The sequence below is a fragment of the Accipiter gentilis genome, chromosome 5, assembly GCF_929443795.1.
Source record: "Accipiter gentilis chromosome 5, bAccGen1.1, whole genome shotgun sequence".
Lineage (NCBI taxonomy): Eukaryota > Metazoa > Chordata > Aves > Accipitriformes > Accipitridae > Astur > Astur gentilis.
The window spans coordinates 18,064,453-18,083,562 of NC_064884.1; the positions used below are offsets into that span (position 1 = coordinate 18,064,453).

The 19,110-nt window shown below is 43.8% G+C and overlaps 1 protein-coding gene across 1 annotated transcript; it reads left to right on the forward strand.

Annotated features, from left to right (window-relative positions):
• Positions 1 to 760: 760 nt before the first annotated feature.
• PROKR1 (prokineticin receptor 1) lies at positions 761 to 7,877 on the forward strand. The gene is made up of 3 exons (XM_049800151.1): positions 761 to 835; positions 2,362 to 3,038; positions 7,067 to 7,877. The coding sequence occupies exons 2-3, from the start codon at positions 2,542 to 2,544 to the stop codon at positions 7,761 to 7,763; spliced, it is 1,194 nt and encodes a 397-aa protein (XP_049656108.1). The 5' UTR covers positions 761 to 835; positions 2,362 to 2,541; the 3' UTR covers positions 7,764 to 7,877.
• The last annotated feature ends 11,233 nt before the right edge of the window (positions 7,878 to 19,110 follow it).

Below are 19,110 nucleotides of genomic sequence, written 5' to 3' on the forward strand. Positions count from 1 at the left end.
CAGGGGATCTGCTGTGCATTTCCTTTCCTTCTGGAGAATTGGGAAGCAAGAGAACTGCTCCCTGGGCTGCGAGTGCTTCAGAGCAATGAGGAGGCAGCATTAGCAAAGAACATGCAGTCCTTCAGGATTCACTGCCACTTTTCTGCTCTGAGTGATTCCCTGACAGGGAAAGAAAAGCTGCCAGGGGTCCTCTGATTTACAGCTATTCAACATTTGAACCTCCTTCTGCAGGAGCTGCCACAGCTGCAGTCCTAAAGACAATAGCCAGGGAGAGATCCACGGAGAAAGGTCCCTGGGAAAGTAGTTCACCCTCATTTCTCCCCCTCCTCTCCACTGGGAGGTTTCTATTTTGCTTCTGTGTCACATCAGGTGCAGGTAGCTTCTGTCCAGCACAGACAAAACTCAAAGAGCAAGTGCAGACCGGAGTCTTACACCTTCCATGCTGCTCAGCATGGTAACAGTCCTGCTCAGACTTGGTAACAAAGCTGCTCTGCCAATTCAATGCATTCAGGGGGTTTAAAGCGGCGGGGTGTGTGTGTGTGTGGGGTGCTCTATTGTCTCCATATTGCACTGCCTCTTTAAAATCAGAAATGCATGGACAGCTTCAAGGTGCCTCCCACTGAGAAAAGGCTTTAGATGCATGCACAGAGACAGCAGACCCATCCTCCCCTCAGCAGCAGGGCAAACCTGCTTGGGAGAGAAATGATCATTCAGCGAAGTCCTCTGGCTGCTTTCATTGATCCTTTCTGTGCTCCAGTGACAGCAGCACATTTGCAGGGGAAAAACCTGGAGGCTATTATTCACAGGGTGCCTGAGACCTCCAAGAAGATGAGAGGTACAGTTAGCTGATAGTGTTATGTCAGTTTGTGGATGGTTGTGTTGTCTGTATTTATTTTAAAGCGCTCTCTCGGTGTTTTGCAGGGAAACCTGTCTGAAACAGATACTGCACCTTGCTTTGACCAGCATACAGATTTTGCATCCACGTATTTATTTAGTACTTCTCTTAAATGAATGTTCACATGTCCAGGTGGCTGTGGGGATGCCTTGTAAAGCAGTCAATTGTATGAACTGGTATTTAGTTTCAGGCTTTGGCTTTCTGTTATTCTGTTGTTCTGCAACTCTGTTTGAAAAGCAATGTGGAGACAGAAGTTGTACAAGGGAGTTTCTCTCAGAAATTTATTAAGTGTTGGTACATCAGGGGCTGAGGGTGGTTCTAAGGAAAGAAGGGAGCAACAGCTCCATTATGCAGATTGTCCTTTGTAGCCATGATGGACATTGTTCAATGCCATTCGACACCCTGAAGACCTACTCTCTCAAAGCAGAAAAAGCGGCAATCCCCCCCCCCCCCCCCCCCCCCCCACGATTCTCTTCTGGGATGGGGTGGGACTGTCCTGACAGCTGGGAGTGTGGTGTGAGGATTCCCAGTTGTGGCACGGGAAGATGCAAGAAGACAGCCCTCTCAGCATTTTGATATAGAGTAGAGGCAAAATTAGGGAGTAGATTAGGTTTTTTCCCTCAGTGTGGAAAATAAATCAATTTTTAACATTTGGTACAACTGGCAGTACAAAGAAGGAAGCCTGCTCCTCCCCATCTTCAAAAATTCAAGGCACTTTGTCTTGCTTAAGGAAGATTTTTCCTTTCACCTCAAGAGCCTGTTTGTGGAAGCACTCTCCCTGTGAACAGCAGATTTGCCTTCACAGCAAAGCCCTGCAAACTGGTTCATGGGACAAAGTCTTGTGTATGCAAATTGGGAGAGTTCTACTGGTTTGCGAGAAGCAATAATAGATTATGCTGGCTGACAATTTGGTCCCCCCTACTCAATTAATGGCTGCCAAAAGGAAAGTGCTGGCTTCATTATTTTCTTGGGTCTTGGCAACTCTTACTTAATTAAGAAATGTATTTAGAATCCAGGACATCAGGCTCTTTTCTTTCTCACCTACCGCATCTCTCTGACTGAGACACTTAGAATAAAGCAAAAACATTGTCTAAAAGGCACACCAGATACTTTTCAGCAAACTGAGCTGTTGTCTCATTTTAGTTTTTTTACCTTGCACAGAGATGACAGCACTGTCAGCTTGAAGGCTGGTGGAGGTTTAAACTGGATTTTACACTCTTCCTATATTGTCATTTCATGACAAAATTTTGTCGTTGGTAAATAAAACTGCTGGGTATAACAAGTGTATTATGCAACTCAATGACTTTTATGATAACAGAAGCATCCTTTCACAGGGTATTTCCTCCCACTGTGCACAGCCAACAATAGAGCTGTGGGGCAATAAGGTGGCTATTGCTTTCCCTCAAGCACAGTATTTTTGCTGTAATTTCCTCTAAGGACATTTTTTGCTCTTTTTATTCCCACAGAGGGAGATAAATGAGGCTGTTGCTCTATAATCTTATGGGGATGAAGACAAGGTGACTCACTGCTCAAAAGGAAACTTTGGATGAGGTCTCTCGCCTGCCACTGTCATGCCTTGCCATACTGGGTAATTCTAACACAAAACCAAGTGCCAGCCAAGCCACACGCGTCAAAAGAAGACAGACATGGCCATGGAGCAAGCAGAGCATAACCCAAATGCTACTGTCAACCTCAACTTTGCTGCAATCTACAATCTCCACAATGGGGATTTAACCTCCTTGCGAAACTTCTCCTTCCCTTTCAATTTCAGTTACAGTGATTACGACCTGCCACTGGACAGTGAAGATGACATGACCAAAACCCGCACCTTCTTTGCAGCCAAGATTGTGATCGGGGTGGCTCTGGTTGGCATCATGCTGGTCTGTGGCATCGGCAACTTCATCTTCATTGCTGCTCTCGCCCGCTACAAGAAGCTACGAAACCTCACCAACCTGCTGATTGCCAACCTGGCCATCTCAGACTTCATTGTGGCTATCGTGTGCTGCCCCTTTGAGATGGACTACTACGTGGTGCGGCAACTGTCCTGGGAGCATGGCCATGTCCTCTGTGCCTCCGTCAACTACCTACGGACCGTCTCCCTCTATGTTTCTACCAATGCTCTCCTGGCTATAGCTGTTGACAGGTAAGTAGGGTGCTATAACTGCACGAGATGGCCAGAGCTTCTGAGGTTGGCTGTTCAGATTTCTAGGTTTTTAACATGCTCAGCTGTTCTGCAGGATTTGCTGATGTCCAGGTAGGTACCACACAGACCTGGGTATCTTGTTTCATAAAAATTTAATCAGATGGGGTCATGACATTACCCCAGAGAAAACTCAGTGGAAATTTCTTGATTGAACTTTCAAGGTGAAAAGAATATTGATTTAGTAAAACCAATTTTTTTTCCTCATAAAAACATGCTTCATTCAAGTGTAGGAGACAATTTATGAAATAAGGGAAAGAAGAGGAAGAGAGAAGCAAATCAGAAACACCCAGAGACAAGGGTGTTCATCCATACTACATAATCCTGACCCAAACTATACATCTCTAAGGAACCTTCACTACTGGCCTACACAGCTTTTCTGAGTCTAACCTTTTCTATAAACAGTGAACTAAATAGTCTTTAGCGACAGAAACAGTTGACTGGTGATACAGAATTTGACAGGTGAGTTTCCAACAGGGTTATTGCCTTACAGGATATTGCTTTCTCCCTCTAAGGTGTTTTTCCCAGGTTTTGTTTTGGTGTGAGAAAGAGTAAAAGATAAGACTTCAGTTTAGCCTGCAAAATAGAGTTCTTATTCTCTGTCGTGCTATACTGAGAAAACCCAACAATCATTAAATTAACTGTTTGATAGCACTGAGGTCTTAGCTGGATGCTCCAACCCAGACATGGATGCTTGGTGAGTGTGGCCAGCACTCTCCTCTCCGTGCAAATACTCTCCTCTCATACTCTCCTCTCTCTTTACATGCCTCTCTGAGAATGCCACAGTGGCAAGCCAGGAAAGACCCACAGGTCATTTATGACACCCATATTTATGGCACTGTCCAGAAAATGACAAAATGCTACACCAACCCAGTTTAGCAGAAATTTTCCTACAGCCTTCATAATGGCATAAGCAGAACACAATATTCACCTGCTATACTACCTGCTTTATGCTGCAGTCTTGAGGTATTTCTATGCCCACTCTCACTCCAGGAATTTTAACAATATGATTTAGTTGTATCTTTCTTATGACTCCTGTTCTCTTAGCCTTGTGCACCACGGACTCTGATGGACCCAGACGCTGAGGATCAGCTTCATGCTGACATAAGGCTGACATGACTGACTCACAGAAAGCCAAAAGACCTACAGAGTAAACTCTTTACAGAAAGGCCATCACAACAAGTCATCTTTTGTGAACAAACACAATATACACCTCTCTACACCCTCTGCATATGTACACTGTATGATTCCCCCCATTTCTCTTTTTTTTTCTAATTTCTCTTGTGTGTCATTTTATGCTCCAGTCTAATGTTACATAGTTTTTGGTACATGATCCAAAAGATAGCTCAGAAGCAGTTAACCCTGCCAATCGTTTTATAGATACAGCTTGTGTGCAGCTGATTCAGCTGTTATTGATGTCAACAGAAGTCTGTGGAAGGACTCTGGGGAAGTTCAGAGATGTTTTGCCTGGTGTGGGGGAAAGGACAATCAGTTCCTATGAAACAAATCCTTAACAAGTGTCTAATAAAAATAACCTTTGAACAGCAGCTGAGGGCTCGGGATTAAGCTTCTAAACACGATCATGTATGCATTACCATTTTCTATTACTTATCTTTTTCAACTTCTAAAAAACTTTATTGGAAAGCTCTGCTAGTGCATCCCAGGTTGATGAAGTAACATGGGTCATTGAGCCCTTATGCCTGCTAAGAAATCAGAAGATTTCTAGCATATGTCCCCGTGCATCTTTAAAAAGAATTCTGGAAATGATTAATCACTGAAGTTTGTTGTAAGAACACACTGTTTTGGTTTCACTGCCTTTTTTTTGTGAGCTTTTGAACTAGTAAACAGAGAGACACCTTGCTCATTTAACAATCAACCATTCCATGGTTGTTATGTCATGTGGGTCATTGACTTCTGTCTCAAAAAAGAATAGGCTCCCAACAGTCTTCCCATGTTTAGATCATTTAAAAGGGCTCACCTGTGTAGAAAGGGTAAGCCTGTCCCACAGGATTTCCCTCAGATAGGATTGTCTTTCATCTTCCTTAATGTCTATTCACATGAAACATAGGAATTTCACATATTTAAGGCCACATCTACGCTAGAAAATAATGTAACGTGAAAGGAGAGGATCTGAAGAGCAAGACTTCATGCTAAGGGTCCAATGTCATCGACGTAAATATTTTGGGGGGGTCTAGCTTTATCTGGGTGCCCAGGACTGAATGCCCATGGGCACTTGGTGCGTTTTACATACACTTTCGGAGCACATCTTCCTGGGCAATTTCATCTGAACTCAGTTCACGTGCTCCAGGACCACTCTGCAGTAACAGCCCAAGCGTGGTAAGCAATGAGAATCAGGAAATCCACCACAAAAGCTCCCTCCTGACTCTCTTGGAGAGATTTACCCCATGCAGACAAATGTTCCGCTGAGCGGATATGAATACTTATAAATGCATACAGAAACATTATCCTACAACCTTGTTTCCACAGAACCTGATCTAAAAATATTATTTTATCAGCTCCACAATGAGACTGACTAATTCTGCTGTCCCTTGACATTTAACCTGCACTATTAAGAGTGATGAACAATTCATCTGCTTCCAAGATCTGGCTGATGAAAAGCACCACTGACTTTCCATTTTATTTTAGAATGAATATATCCTGTGGATGCTATCAATGTACAGAATATATACAGATAGAAAAGCCTCTGAATGAATGAGAAATGCCACATTTTGAAACAATCCTTTTGGTTAAATACAATTGTACTGGGAGCTCTGGAGTGTCTGTGATAAAAATCTTTTAGCAGAAATATCCTAATCTTTCTGGGACAGTGTACTCTCATGTAAGCTCTTCTTACATCTATAGCTTCTTGAAAAATCAACACCTCCAAACTCCAACCAAACAAAAAAACCCAGTGTGAATGCCATTTGGTCCTAGGCCCTTTTTAACTGAATCGAGGGCAACTGATGAATCTTGCAAGCAATGTACTTCCATTTCTCCACACTTCTTTGTGGAACACTGCGGTACACCTTGCAGCTTTAAAGTCATAAGGAGTGCAAATACATAACTCAAGTTTTACGGTTTGGTATGTTACTTAACACAGCATATTTAAGATTAATTAGCAATGGTCACCTGCAGCAGATGAAACAAAAATGTACATGGGTAGAAAATGGATACACAGTCTTTTATTGGTGGTTTGAAAACATGCTCACCTGTAACCATTCATCAGCATCAGCTTCAGCTCTTTATACCCCATGGAATAACCAAGAAAATAATAAAAACACCATATGTATATTTGACCTCCTGGTAAAAAAAGCATATTTAAATACTTCTCTGCCTAGGGAAAACATTTTCATGTTTCTACATGTTTGTCTTTTTACCTGCACCTAACTAGGTGTATATTACTGCATGTCTCAAACTCACACTTTAACGTGCTGTCCACCAAAGCATTTCCAGATGCTGTATCATGGCATAACCTAGATACGACATCACCTGCATATTGTGCTAGGTCCTGCAAACATATTTGTCAGTAATAGGAATATTCCCTCTCTTTCTCCTCTCCCAGTCTTTCCGTAACTGCCAGACATGTGGTCTGCCTTAAAGGGTTTGTGATACAAAATGGTAACTGTTTCAGTTTGATCTTGTTAACAGGTGGGAGTTTAAGACTGAGGTCTTAAAACCATCCATCCTCAGACAACCTAAAATATGCTCAGATTTTCAGATTGCAAAGTACCCACTGTCCTAAAAAACCCTTCAGCCATTCACCTCAGAGTTTCTGCTTAGATTTAGGAACTCGGCTCTGGGCTGCTACTTCGGAAAATTTTCTTAACTCTCCTCATAGACAAATTTGTCAGGCTGTCTCTTTAAAAATGACAGCAATTTCCTTCTGCCTAATTCTGTTCACTTGTATTTTGAAGTATGTTCTGACTCATAGTGTTTTCAGACTTAATTTTGAATGTATTTGTCTGTTCCAGGTATCTGGCCATTGTTCACCCACTGAAACCACGCATGAATTATCAAACAGCAACCTTCTTAATCGCCTTGGTCTGGATTGTCTCCATACTTGTAGCTATCCCATCTGCATACTTTGCTACTGAAACGGTGTTATTTATAGTGAAAAACCAGGAGAAAATTTTCTGTGGTCAAATTTGGCCGGTTGACCAGCAGATGTACTACAAATCATACTTCCTTTTCATCTTTGGCATTGAATTTGTTGCACCTGTGATGACAATGACCTTGTGTTATGCCAGGATCTCTCGGGAGCTTTGGTTTAAAACTGTACCAGGATTTCAAACGGAACAGATCAGAAAGAGACTTCGATGCAGAAGAAAAACTGTTATGGTACTGATGTGCATCCTGATTGCCTATGTTCTCTGCTGGGCACCTTTCTACGGCTTCACAATTGTCCGTGACTTTTTCCCCACCATCTTTGTGAAAGAGAAGCATTATCTTACTGCTTTTTACATAGTTGAATGCATTGCTATGAGTAACAGCATGATAAACACCATGTGTTTTGTAACTGTAAAAAATAACACCATGAAATACTTCAAGAAGATCATGTTGCTCAGATGGAGATCAACATATAATGGAAGCAAATCTAGCACAGATTTAGACCTGAGAACAAGTGCAATGCCGGTCACAGAGGAGGTAGACTGCATAAAACTGAAATAAATTCCTGCAGTTCTAATCTCCCATATTTTGAAGAGGGGGTAAAAAGGAAACAATGCTTCCTCAGAAGCTTCTCCCTTGTCTGTGGGAATATCCACCATTGGTGAGAGGCCTTAAAAAGCAGCCTCCTATGCATTTCCACCAGAACTCTTTTCACTGGACTGCTGTATAATCCCATGACTCAGACTGATGCTGTGCTTCAGTTCACCCATCTGTAAACTTCAGATGTAGACACTCATTTTAGAGTTGTTTAAAATTTAAAATGAACAAAAAAGTCTATGAATGCATTGAAACATATTATAATGATGGAAGATTTGATTGCTAATCCTAGCAACGATGCTTCTTTGTTTCCTCTTCAGAGAAATCTGTTAAGCTCAAAGGGGTTATCATTTGTACCTTTTAAGCTCTTTGGTGTCCTTTTCCTTCTGCTCACAAGAGGAAGGATGGCAAAAAGCCCATTATGCTTCATGTCAGTCTTCATCCTCTCAGTTTACTCCTCATGATGAAGCTCCTTGAAGTCTACAGACCACCAGCTTTCTATTGTCTAACGTGCAGCATACTCTTATGAAAGGCACATTCTCTAAAAAGCTAAATGCTGCTTCATGGCCTAGTGAAAACCTCAAGTCTCTTCCTGTGACACCTTGTTTAAGAATCAACATTCCACTCTGTGGTTTATGTAGAGTGTTACTCTTTTATTATGTATTTGGAAATGGCACAGCTACATATTGAAGGGACCTGTTCCCTTCCCCCAACTCTAGGCCTCTGCTCAAGCAGGGTCAGCTATAACAGGTTGCCCAGGATTGTGTCCAGTTGGGCTTTGACTGACTCCAGGGATGGAGATGCCACAGCCTCCCTGGACCACCTGTGCCAGTATTAACAGCCCTTGCAGTAAAAAGTGTGTTCTTAAAAAAGTGTCCAGATGCAATTTCATGTGTTTCAACTTGTTTTTCAGTGGGACCCATATAAAAGTATAGGATGTTAGTGGGAAAAAATCCACCCTGCTAAACCGGGCCGAGACATCTTACCAAGTCTGCGTACACCTTCAAAATAGTAGAAGTAGGACCAAAATAGCATAAAGATCTTGAGATGATCTGTCTTTCTGCAAGCAATGGAGACAGACTCTAGGCTTCAGCAAGCTAGTCACTGGTTGAGTTGAGTAGCTCATTGTCTAGTCAAACGTGAGGCAACAACTCAAGATGAATTCTGCATTGCCTCCCCCCAGTGCTGTTTTTACTATTCTGATTTTGTGCAACTCCAGGACAGGTGTTTCTTAACTGATAATCATGATAAAGCAGGTGACAGTAGCAGTAATACCTACTGGTTGAAACTATACATAAGATATCATGGATTTTTGTGTATTGAAATCAAGTCTTTTCTATTGTGATGACAAATGGGTCCTGTTTTAAAGTATGTGGCTTTTGTAAATAATTTGTCTATTCGTGAATTTAAAGTGAGCAGCAAATCATGCTAATAAAACAGTAAGCACAGAGTCAAGATCAGCATTGTGAATTATTTTTTTATATATTTTTCCCTCAGCCATAATTTTCCTACCCAAGTGACTAATGTAAATTATCCCATTTCTGTTAAAGAACAACTACCAGGCTGACCAATTAAATTTAATGGCAAAAGGATATTCAAATCCATGGAAGTGCTCAAATCCTCTCATTGTTTGCTGCTTTTAAAAAATACGCATTGGAGAGGATCTCATAATTTGCCCTGTTAGGCAAAACAATTACTGAAATCATTCTTCAAAATGACATTTTTGAATAGGGATAAGTAGTAAAGCCATTTGTTTCCCAGCCTGCTGAAGAAATTCAAAGGACCAGAGAGTTGCAATATTTCATCATCAAGAGGCTTAATCTTGTAATTTCTCCTGAAATCTCATGGTTTCTTCTGAAACTATGCACCCATATTTATCTTCTGAAACCTGTACTAGTTATTGGGGATTAGCTAGCACTACTACCTGTTATTAGTGTCATAATACTCCTTCCACCTATTTTCCTAGACTTTTCTTGGTGCAACAAAGCCAAACAACTGACAATTTTCCACATCTGGAAATCCACCTCAGGCTGAGTTATTAAAAAAAAAAAAAAAAAAAAAGCTCAACCCCCACCAAGCAAAAACTGGGGGAAAGAATTGCTTTAAAATTCTGGAAATCACTTTGAGAGCTCCAGGAGAGCTCTTCTGGCCCAGCCTGCCCCACGTTCTCAGCCATCACTGCATCCCTGTCTCTGTGAAGGGTAGTAAAGCAGCAGCTGCCAGAGCCCCTATTGCGGATTTAGGTTTTGGGGTCCGCAACATTGCTGTATTTTGACTTTTTGAGGTCTTCCCAGCAGCAAAGCAGTGTTTCAGCCTGAAGGAACGGATAGGGCAGGAGAAAAAACTGTGCTTTGCCCTCAATTGCATTTGTTGTGAACAGCATACCCAGAAAGAGGGGGATTTCCACTGAGGAAGGGCAGCAGTCCCCTGTTCCCTAATCACAACAGCCAAATAGCCACATCACCCTTAGCCTATGCCTGCACCAACTCCAAACACCCCAAAACTGGTCACGGGCTTCACTTTCAGGGACCAATGCCTGCTCCTAAACTGATCTCTAGTGACCAGGAGCCCAGGGCAGCAAGCCCAAGGGCCTTGCATGGGGACAGAAACCCCATGGAGCTTTTTTGTCCCCACAGAACACATCTCATCTAGGGAGTGACAAGGTATGGCACCCTCCATCAGCCAGGGCCTGCCTGCCACCCATGACTGCACTTAAATGGAGAATTTGAAAGACTCTTAAAGTCACTTTAAAACTCCCTTTAAGTGCATAAGTGTGCAGCGGGGACAGGCCCTGACCCAAGTGGCTTCCTCAGGGAGCAGGCAGGCCACGGTCTAGCCAGAGCAGCCAAGAGAAGGGACCAAACCCCACATTCCTATAGCTTAAGTGAGTTGTGCGGGGGGAAAAAGAACAGGAAGGCTTTTTTGTACCCACACAACCCAGGCTAGGAAGCATGGGTGCCAACAGGTGCTCCCTTGGCTTCCTGTCAGGTGGGGGCTACCCTGCTGCCTCCTGCCTGGCCCCTCCCTGCAGAAGCACTTTCTCACCTACATTGAATGGCAACATTTAGTGAGGAAATTGAACATGGACTGCACCTACCTAGAGCTCTGCTTGCAAGAGCCGTGCTTAAACAGAGAAAGAAAAGAGCAAGCTGGGACAAAGGCAGCATCTGTCGCAGAGAAGCAGCCACGTCCAGCACAAACACTTACCCACTGGAATGCAGTAAAAACTGCAGCAACACCTCTGTGGCAGCCAGCTGCCCACTATTAGCTCCACTGCCACAGCAGCAATACGGACTTCACCATGCAGAAGCTGTGGGATGTGTCAAGGATGAGGAGTAGGTGGGGGCGAGGTATCCTCCTGAGAGCTGTTAGCAGGGTTTAGATAACCATGCAGCAAATAAACCAGATGCCACCATGTCTCAGTTGTGGCTTGCTCCAATCTTTATTGCCAAAAGCAAAAATGCAGTGCTATCAGGCCAGATTTCTGCTCAGCTGTCCTGTGGCACAGCTCCCAAAACCATAGGCTGGCTTCCTTCTGCAGCAGCTCCTCCAGGGATAACTGCAGGTAAAATCCAGTCTCTGCTCCTTCACACTGGCTCTCTGAAAAACAACAGGTGTAACTGGAAACTAAAATGGTGACCTCAAACAGCTACGAGAGAAATAAGAAAAAGCAGTTATTCTCAGCAACAGGCACTGAGAAAAAAAGTATATATTTCAATAAAGTAATAGCAGGAAAAGAAACTCCAAACATCGTCCCTCTACCAAAGGAGGATGACCTGGAAGACTCCAGGCCAGGGTTGGTCAAAATAGCCAGGACATGAAATTTCCCTGAGGACTGACTGACTGACTCACTCAGGAACTCAGACTTAACTGCTCCTTCTTCTTTGAGCCTGGCAGCCTTTCCTGTGGCAATAGCACCCTCCAGCTGCTGCTTCTGCAGCACAGCATCACATGCCTTCTGCACAGCCCTAAAAACTGCACCAGCCACCTTGGTGACAGTTGCATGCAGATATTCCCAGGATTCCCATGCCTCCCATAAGTAGCAACAGGTGCTTCAGCTTACATCACTCAGGCACCTAGGCATTTCACCAACACTTCTGCCATCTGCATTCTCCATCACTCCCTGTGTCGGCAGGGCTGTGACCCTTGCTGGATGCTTGGGCTACCCCATTCCAAACACTTGGTATCATCTGCGCTGAAAACAACTGGGAGGTGGAGAGCTCCAAAAAAGACATGCACTTAAGTGCTCCAGCCAGCAAGGCACTGAACGGCTACAAAAGGGCTGCGTGTTGAAGAGCACCAATAAAAGGCAGGTACTGAAGTGTTCCAGAACAGCCAGGTGGTGAAGCACTGCTCCAGGACAACGCCGTTAAGCTCTCCAGTATACACCACACATTGCACAAACCAAGAAAAAATCCATGGGGTGAAACACCCCAAAAAGAACCATATGGTGGAAGCTTCTCAAAAAGCCAAACAGGGACGTGCTCCCAAAAAACGTGGATGCTGAAGGACACCTCCAGAGCCACGTGGTAAGGCACTCCAAAAACACCCCAGGTGACGAAGAAAACAAGAGAGTCAGACAGTGAACAACCCCCTAAAGAAGGGTGGTGAAGGACACCTCCAGGAGAGTGCGATGAAGGACTCCAAGAAGAGCCAAGTGGCACAGAGAAAGACTCTTCTGGGGTGGCGTGGAGAAGGAATCCCAGGAACAGCTGGACAGTGTGATGAAGGACTCCTCTGGGGGGTGTGGTGTGGAGAAGGACCCCCCAGAACAGCATTGTGAAGGACACAAAGAGCCTGGCAGTGCACTGAAAGACACCTCTGGTGTTGTGCAGTGAAGGACTCGCAGAAGAGCCTGGTGGCATGGTGAAGGACTCTTCTGTCACAGCAGGGTGAAGGAGTCCAAGAAGAGCCAGGTGGCATGGTGAAGGACTCCTCAGAGGCAGTGCAACAAAGGGCTCCAAGAAGAGCTGGGCGGCATGATAAAGAACTCTGGGGCAGTCCAGTGAAGGGCTCCAAGAGGAGGCAAAAAACATAATGAAGGGGTCCTCCGAGGCAGCATGGTGAAGAGCTCCTCCAGGGCGGGAATGATGATAGACTCTGGTGTGGCACAGTACATACGTAACTTACAAGGTGATACACAGAATACAATAAAATACGCAATACAAAATGCAATATGCATTATTTTGTGCACTGTAATACAAAATGCAGTACACAATAAAACAGAAAATACAATAGAATACAGTATATAAAATAATGCCACGTGATACCATACATACAATACCATACATTAGAATACAACATACATACAGTACCATACAGCACAACACATATAATACATACAATGCCAACTACAATACATTACAAACTACAAAGAACAAAAAATACCACAAATGCAACACAACAGAATACGTACAACAAAATAAATGCCATACCATACAATAAAAGATAACTTATACCATACATACAATACTCAAAATACAATACAAAATATAGTATATGAAAGACAATACAAACAATAAAACATACAGTACATAACCTACATACAACACAATACTTTGAATTAATACAATATGGAAAATACAATAAACACATACAATGCCATGCAATACATGAAGTACCATATGGATGTCATAAATACCGTACTGTACATAGCATACCACACAATACCTACCATGCAATCCAGTACAATGCATAATGTACAATACACACAATACAATAAATGCTGTGCCATACATACAATGTGCAACACAATACATAAAATAGAATACATAAAACCAATACAAAACGCAATACAACACAAAATACTATATGTAAAATACAGATAATTGTATCATATGTATGGCATTGTTTAAGACACATACGATACTTATGACATACACCATACAACACTTACCTTACCATACAATACAGTACATACCAAACCATAGAATAAATGCCATACTGTACAATAAGAGACAACATATACAAGACATACAAGATAATGAAAGACAAAACACAATTAAAAAAATACACAGTACAGCACAAAATACAATACATACCATGCAATACCTACCACGCACGATGAAGGGTTCCTCTGGTGTAGCATGCTAAATGGCTACAAAAACTGCCCTGCAATGCAATGAAGATATCCGCCATGACAGCACAGTGTTGAAGGGCTCCTCCGGAGCGGCGTGATGGTGAAGAGCTCCTCGGGGGTGGTGCAATGAGAGTCTGCAAGAACAGCCACACAGTGTGATGAACTCCTCCATGGCACGGTGATGAAGGGCTCCTCTAGGGTGGGGATGATAATGGGCTTCTGCAGGGTGGTGCAGTGAATGGCTCCTCCGGGGCAGCATGAACAAGTGCTCCAGGCGAGGCATGATGCAGGGCACCTCCACTGCGGCATAATGAAGGGCTCCTCCGGAGTGGCGATGATGGGCTCTTTGGGGGCGCCATGATGCTGAAGACCTCCTCCGTGGCAGCACAGTGAATCACAGAATCATACCGTACAATACAGACCACAAAATACAATGCAAACATACAACACAAAACACAATACGTACAATACAACGGACACAATACAGCACAAAAGACAATACATACGATACAAAATGCTATAAATGCAATACAAAATACAATACATGCAATAAATACATAAAAACCAATACAAAACAATACTATAAATACTATTCCATGCACTACAACACAATACATACAATACAAAACACAACAGAAAATATAATGCATGCTACATGGCGTAATAAAGGCAGTAAAATACAGTACACAACACAAGAAAAAACACAATACAACACAATAAATACCATACACTACATACATTAAAACAGTACTATACATGTGATAGTACTACAGTACATATGATACATAACACAGAAGACGATACACACAATACATACAATGCCATACGTTACATACCTTACTGTATAATACAATATATAGTAAACCACAGAATAAATACCATACCATACAATAAAAGACAAGGGATACAATACGTACAAGACAATGAAAGACAAAACACAATTTAAAAAATATACAGTACAATACAAAATACAACACATACCACACAATACCTACCACACACCACACAGGGTGAAGGGCTCCTCCAAGTAGCGACAGATGACGATAGGCTCATCTGGAGTCACACGATGAAGGTCTCCTCCAGTCTATCACACTAAACGGCTACAAACACAGTCCTGTGACGCAATGAAGAGACACATCATGACTGCACGGCGCAGCAGGGCTCCTCCGTGGCGGCATGGCACGGCGCAGCAGGGGTGATGATGGGGTTCCACATGCAGGGTGATGAAGGGTACTCCGACACGGGGCGATGAAGGGCTCCTCCAGGGCAGGGATGATGATGGGCTTCTCCAGGGTGGCACAGTGATCGGCTCCTCCAGCGCAGCATGACAAGGGGCCACAAGCAGAGCTGCACAGTGCGATAAGGAGATCCTCTGGGGCAGCGTGGTTAAGGACTCCTTGGAGGCAGCCTGATGGTGAAGGGCTCCTCTCTGGTAGTGCAATGAGGGACTGACTGCAAGAGCAGCTGCCTGGTGCCATGAAGAGCTCCTCTGAGGCAGCGCAGAGAAGCACTCCTCCAGGACATCACAGTGAAGAGCTCATCCAGGGCAGGGATGATGATGGACTCCTTTGGTGTAGCATGGTGAAGGGCTCCTCTGAGGCAAGGATGATGATGGGCTCCTCTGGGGTGGGGCAGCGATACACTGCACCACGGTCTTGTGGTGATGCGCTCCCAATAAAATCTTGACGATGAAGCACTGCTAAAGAGCTATATGGTAAGGTTCCCCAAGAAGTCCAGGTGGTGAACCACCCCATAAAGCCAGGCAGTGGAGGAACCCAAAAGAGCCACTCAGTGAAGGACTCTAGAATAGCTGGGCATTGAAGTGCTCCTCCAGGGCCACGTGATGATGCACCCCTCACATGCTTCAAAACTGTTATGGGTAGTCCTAGAAAACAACAGTTAAAGAGTTATTTTTAGTCTCATTCAGAAATTCCCAGCCAACAACTGTACAACATTCCCATCAATCTTCTAGAGAGAATAATTCCTAGCAAGTTGTGTGAAAGCTCTTGAACGCATCCAAATTCATCATCTCCTAGGGGTTCCTGGGAAATTCCTCATTTCTCACTGGTTTTGCTGTGCTGAAGAACCACACTGCACATTCCCAGAACGGAAACGCTGCCTGTATTTAGCCGGACTACACCCAATGGGAACACTGATGCCAGACCTCTTCCCAGACCCCTGCTATTGCACAGGGATAAGTCAAGTCTGGGGGCAATCTCTCTTGATGCTTCCTAGAGAGCTTTCATCCTTCACAGGTGAAACCTGTGTAGGGGCACAATTCACTTCTCTGCCTTTGAAGAGATCTGCAACTTGCAGAAGGCCCTTTCTGGCCAACATGCAAGGTGGCTCCCAAAACGTTCCCCTCAACCCCTTCAAATGACCACCTGGAGAGCTCCTATTTCACCTGGGAACTACTTCTCTGCTCCTGCAGTCACTACTACCTCACCCTCACTGTTCACCCACTACACAAGATATACACAAGCAGCACAAATTCCACATCTATGTCAACTCAGAAGACTCAGCTGATCTCCCCAGGCTGAAGCTGGAAGACATTCAGACAGCAGTGACTCTGCATATGGACAAAAGGTTATGGACTATTTCCTGTTTTCCATCTCTAGGTTGGATAGAACTTGACGGTATATTTACTGCATACACTTAGAAAAGTTTTGCTGAGGTTTTTGTATCTGTGAATGGGGCATTAACAAGACACTATGTATATTACACCTTGCTTAGCTGAAGCTTTTTTCCATTTTGTTTACATTACATGCAGGTAGTACATGTTCTACACATAGAACAAGTCCTGCATTGCCCGAGTGAGGCAATTTTTGTCTGGATATGAAATACACACAGCTAGGACACCATCTAGATAAATTTATACACACAGAATCTACACATAAAACATGCAGCAAGTATATACAGAATATGTACAGATAGACATATACAGATATATGTAAACATGTCTTTCGAGACTATATATACACACACCCCCACTCCCCCTGACACAGTCTATACAGACACTATACGCTCTATATCCAGGACGAGAAGCCTCAGCTGATCTCAGCTCACTGAGGCTTTTTTTTCCCCTCCCCGTATTCAGAAGGTACATTACCTACACATAAAAAAATATACAGGCACAGGAAGCACAGCCATATTTTTCTATCTGTAGATGCACTCTAATCACAGAACACATACACAGAACATACAGAATATACATACAATTTGTAAACTGCATACATACTACATAAAACAGAGACAGGTGAGGGGAAGCTATGCTTTTCTGCCTTTATGTTAAATATATACTATCTCTACACAGAACATAGAGATTTTCAAGGCCAAGGGAGGAAGGACATTTCTTTCTCTGCGTATAATGCATGCTGTCTTTACTTGGAACGCACGCACATGAATGAACATACTTTACATGCAGACATACACAGAGAGAGGGGCAAGGCCTTGTTTTTCTCTCTGTATAGAGCACACATACTGTCTGCATATAGACTATAATCATTCTATATGTAGAGTAGATACAAACAGATGAGGCGGGTCGTCTCTGCTTACAGAAGATAGCCTCTTTCTATGGAGGACAGAGGTCCATAGAGCAGTGCTTTTCTGTCCATACACAGAAGTGATCCAATCTACAAAATACAGACCGGGCTGAAAATAGGATTTTGTTTGCCTCTATAGAATGCACGCTGCACATAGCACATAAACAGATAGAAAACGAGGGCTCTTCAGTTTATAAAGAATGCAGCCTATCCATACCCAGAATACACATAGGCAAGGTGATGAGAGGCTTCTGTCTGCATAGAGAATATATGGGCTAAACGTACACGTATTTAGAAAAGCCATGCCTCACCTGCGTCTATGTTTACTATGTACCACCTCTGTACGCACAACATGCCAACAAGGGGAGGCTTTTCTGCCACTATACAAACTACATACTTTCTTCCTCAAGACTACACATAGACAAGCAAAGCTACACTTGACTTCTCAATATGTAGCATATAATGGGATATACTCTGCCTATCAGAAAAGAAACGGTGAGGCTTTTCTCTCCAGATATAGACTATATTCCACCTGTAGACAGACTGTGTGCAGGCAAAACATGTCTTTTCCACCTAGTCACAGACTAAATACCACCAAAGCAGGGCTTTTTTGGTCTGCTTATACAGTGTACACTGGCCATATAGAGAACAGAAAACAACAGAAGTGTGAGGTGGGGCAATACCTTTCTGTCACCATACAGACTATAAAATGGCTGTACAGAGAATACATGTAGAGAGCACCACACACCACATTCCTGTCAGGATGCAGAACATATTCTGATTACAGAGCAGAGATGGGCCAGGTGAGGCTAGGCTTTTCCACCCACCTGCATGTGAAATCTAGGGAGACTGCATGGTGAAGGAGGGGGGTCTCTCTGCACATCAGCCACGTTCTGCCTACAGAAGCACACAAACAGGTGAGGTGAGGCTTTTTTCTCTTTGCAGAGCAAAGACTTGGTGCACACAGGTAGTACAGGGCTTTTCTGCCCATATGTGGAATATAGGCTGTCTATAGACCAGAGAGATGATTGTACTTAGAAAATATACTGCTCACCTGTACAACAGACCCAGAGAGGCAGGGGAAGGTAAGGTGCTCCTACTGGTACACAGGCGACACACTCTGTGCAGAGCACAGGCAGAAGGGTGAAGCAAGGCAAGACTTCTCTCTTGGTTTGTAGAATACAGCCTGATGGGCTGGGGGAAGCAGGGCAGGCCTTCTCCACTGCTTGAACGCAAGTGCAGGGAACTTCCATCCCAGCCACCCCTTGCCTTCCTTTCCTCCCATCCACCACCTATCTCCCGGCCATCTAGATGGAAGGGGGAAGAGCCCAGGGCCCTGGCAGTATTCTCCTCAGGAAGGCACAAATAGGAGCAAACACATCCTGCTGCTTGACACCATCAGGCTAGTAGCACAGTCAGGGCTTCAGCTCCTATGATCACAGGACCCTTCCTTGAAGAACAAAGACTGCTGGCCCAGGGACAGGGTATCCTTGACCAAACAGGCAAGAGAGTCTCTGCTAGCACTGCAGACAGGACTATACTTCAAGCGGCGAGCCACATACAGCAAAAGGAAAGCACGTTTCCCTAGGACAGCTCTCTCAGGACAACCCAGGTCTGCAAGGATCCACAACAACTGCAAACCTTGCTACTGGCTACCCCAATGGGAACCAATGTTCTTGATTGTTTTTTC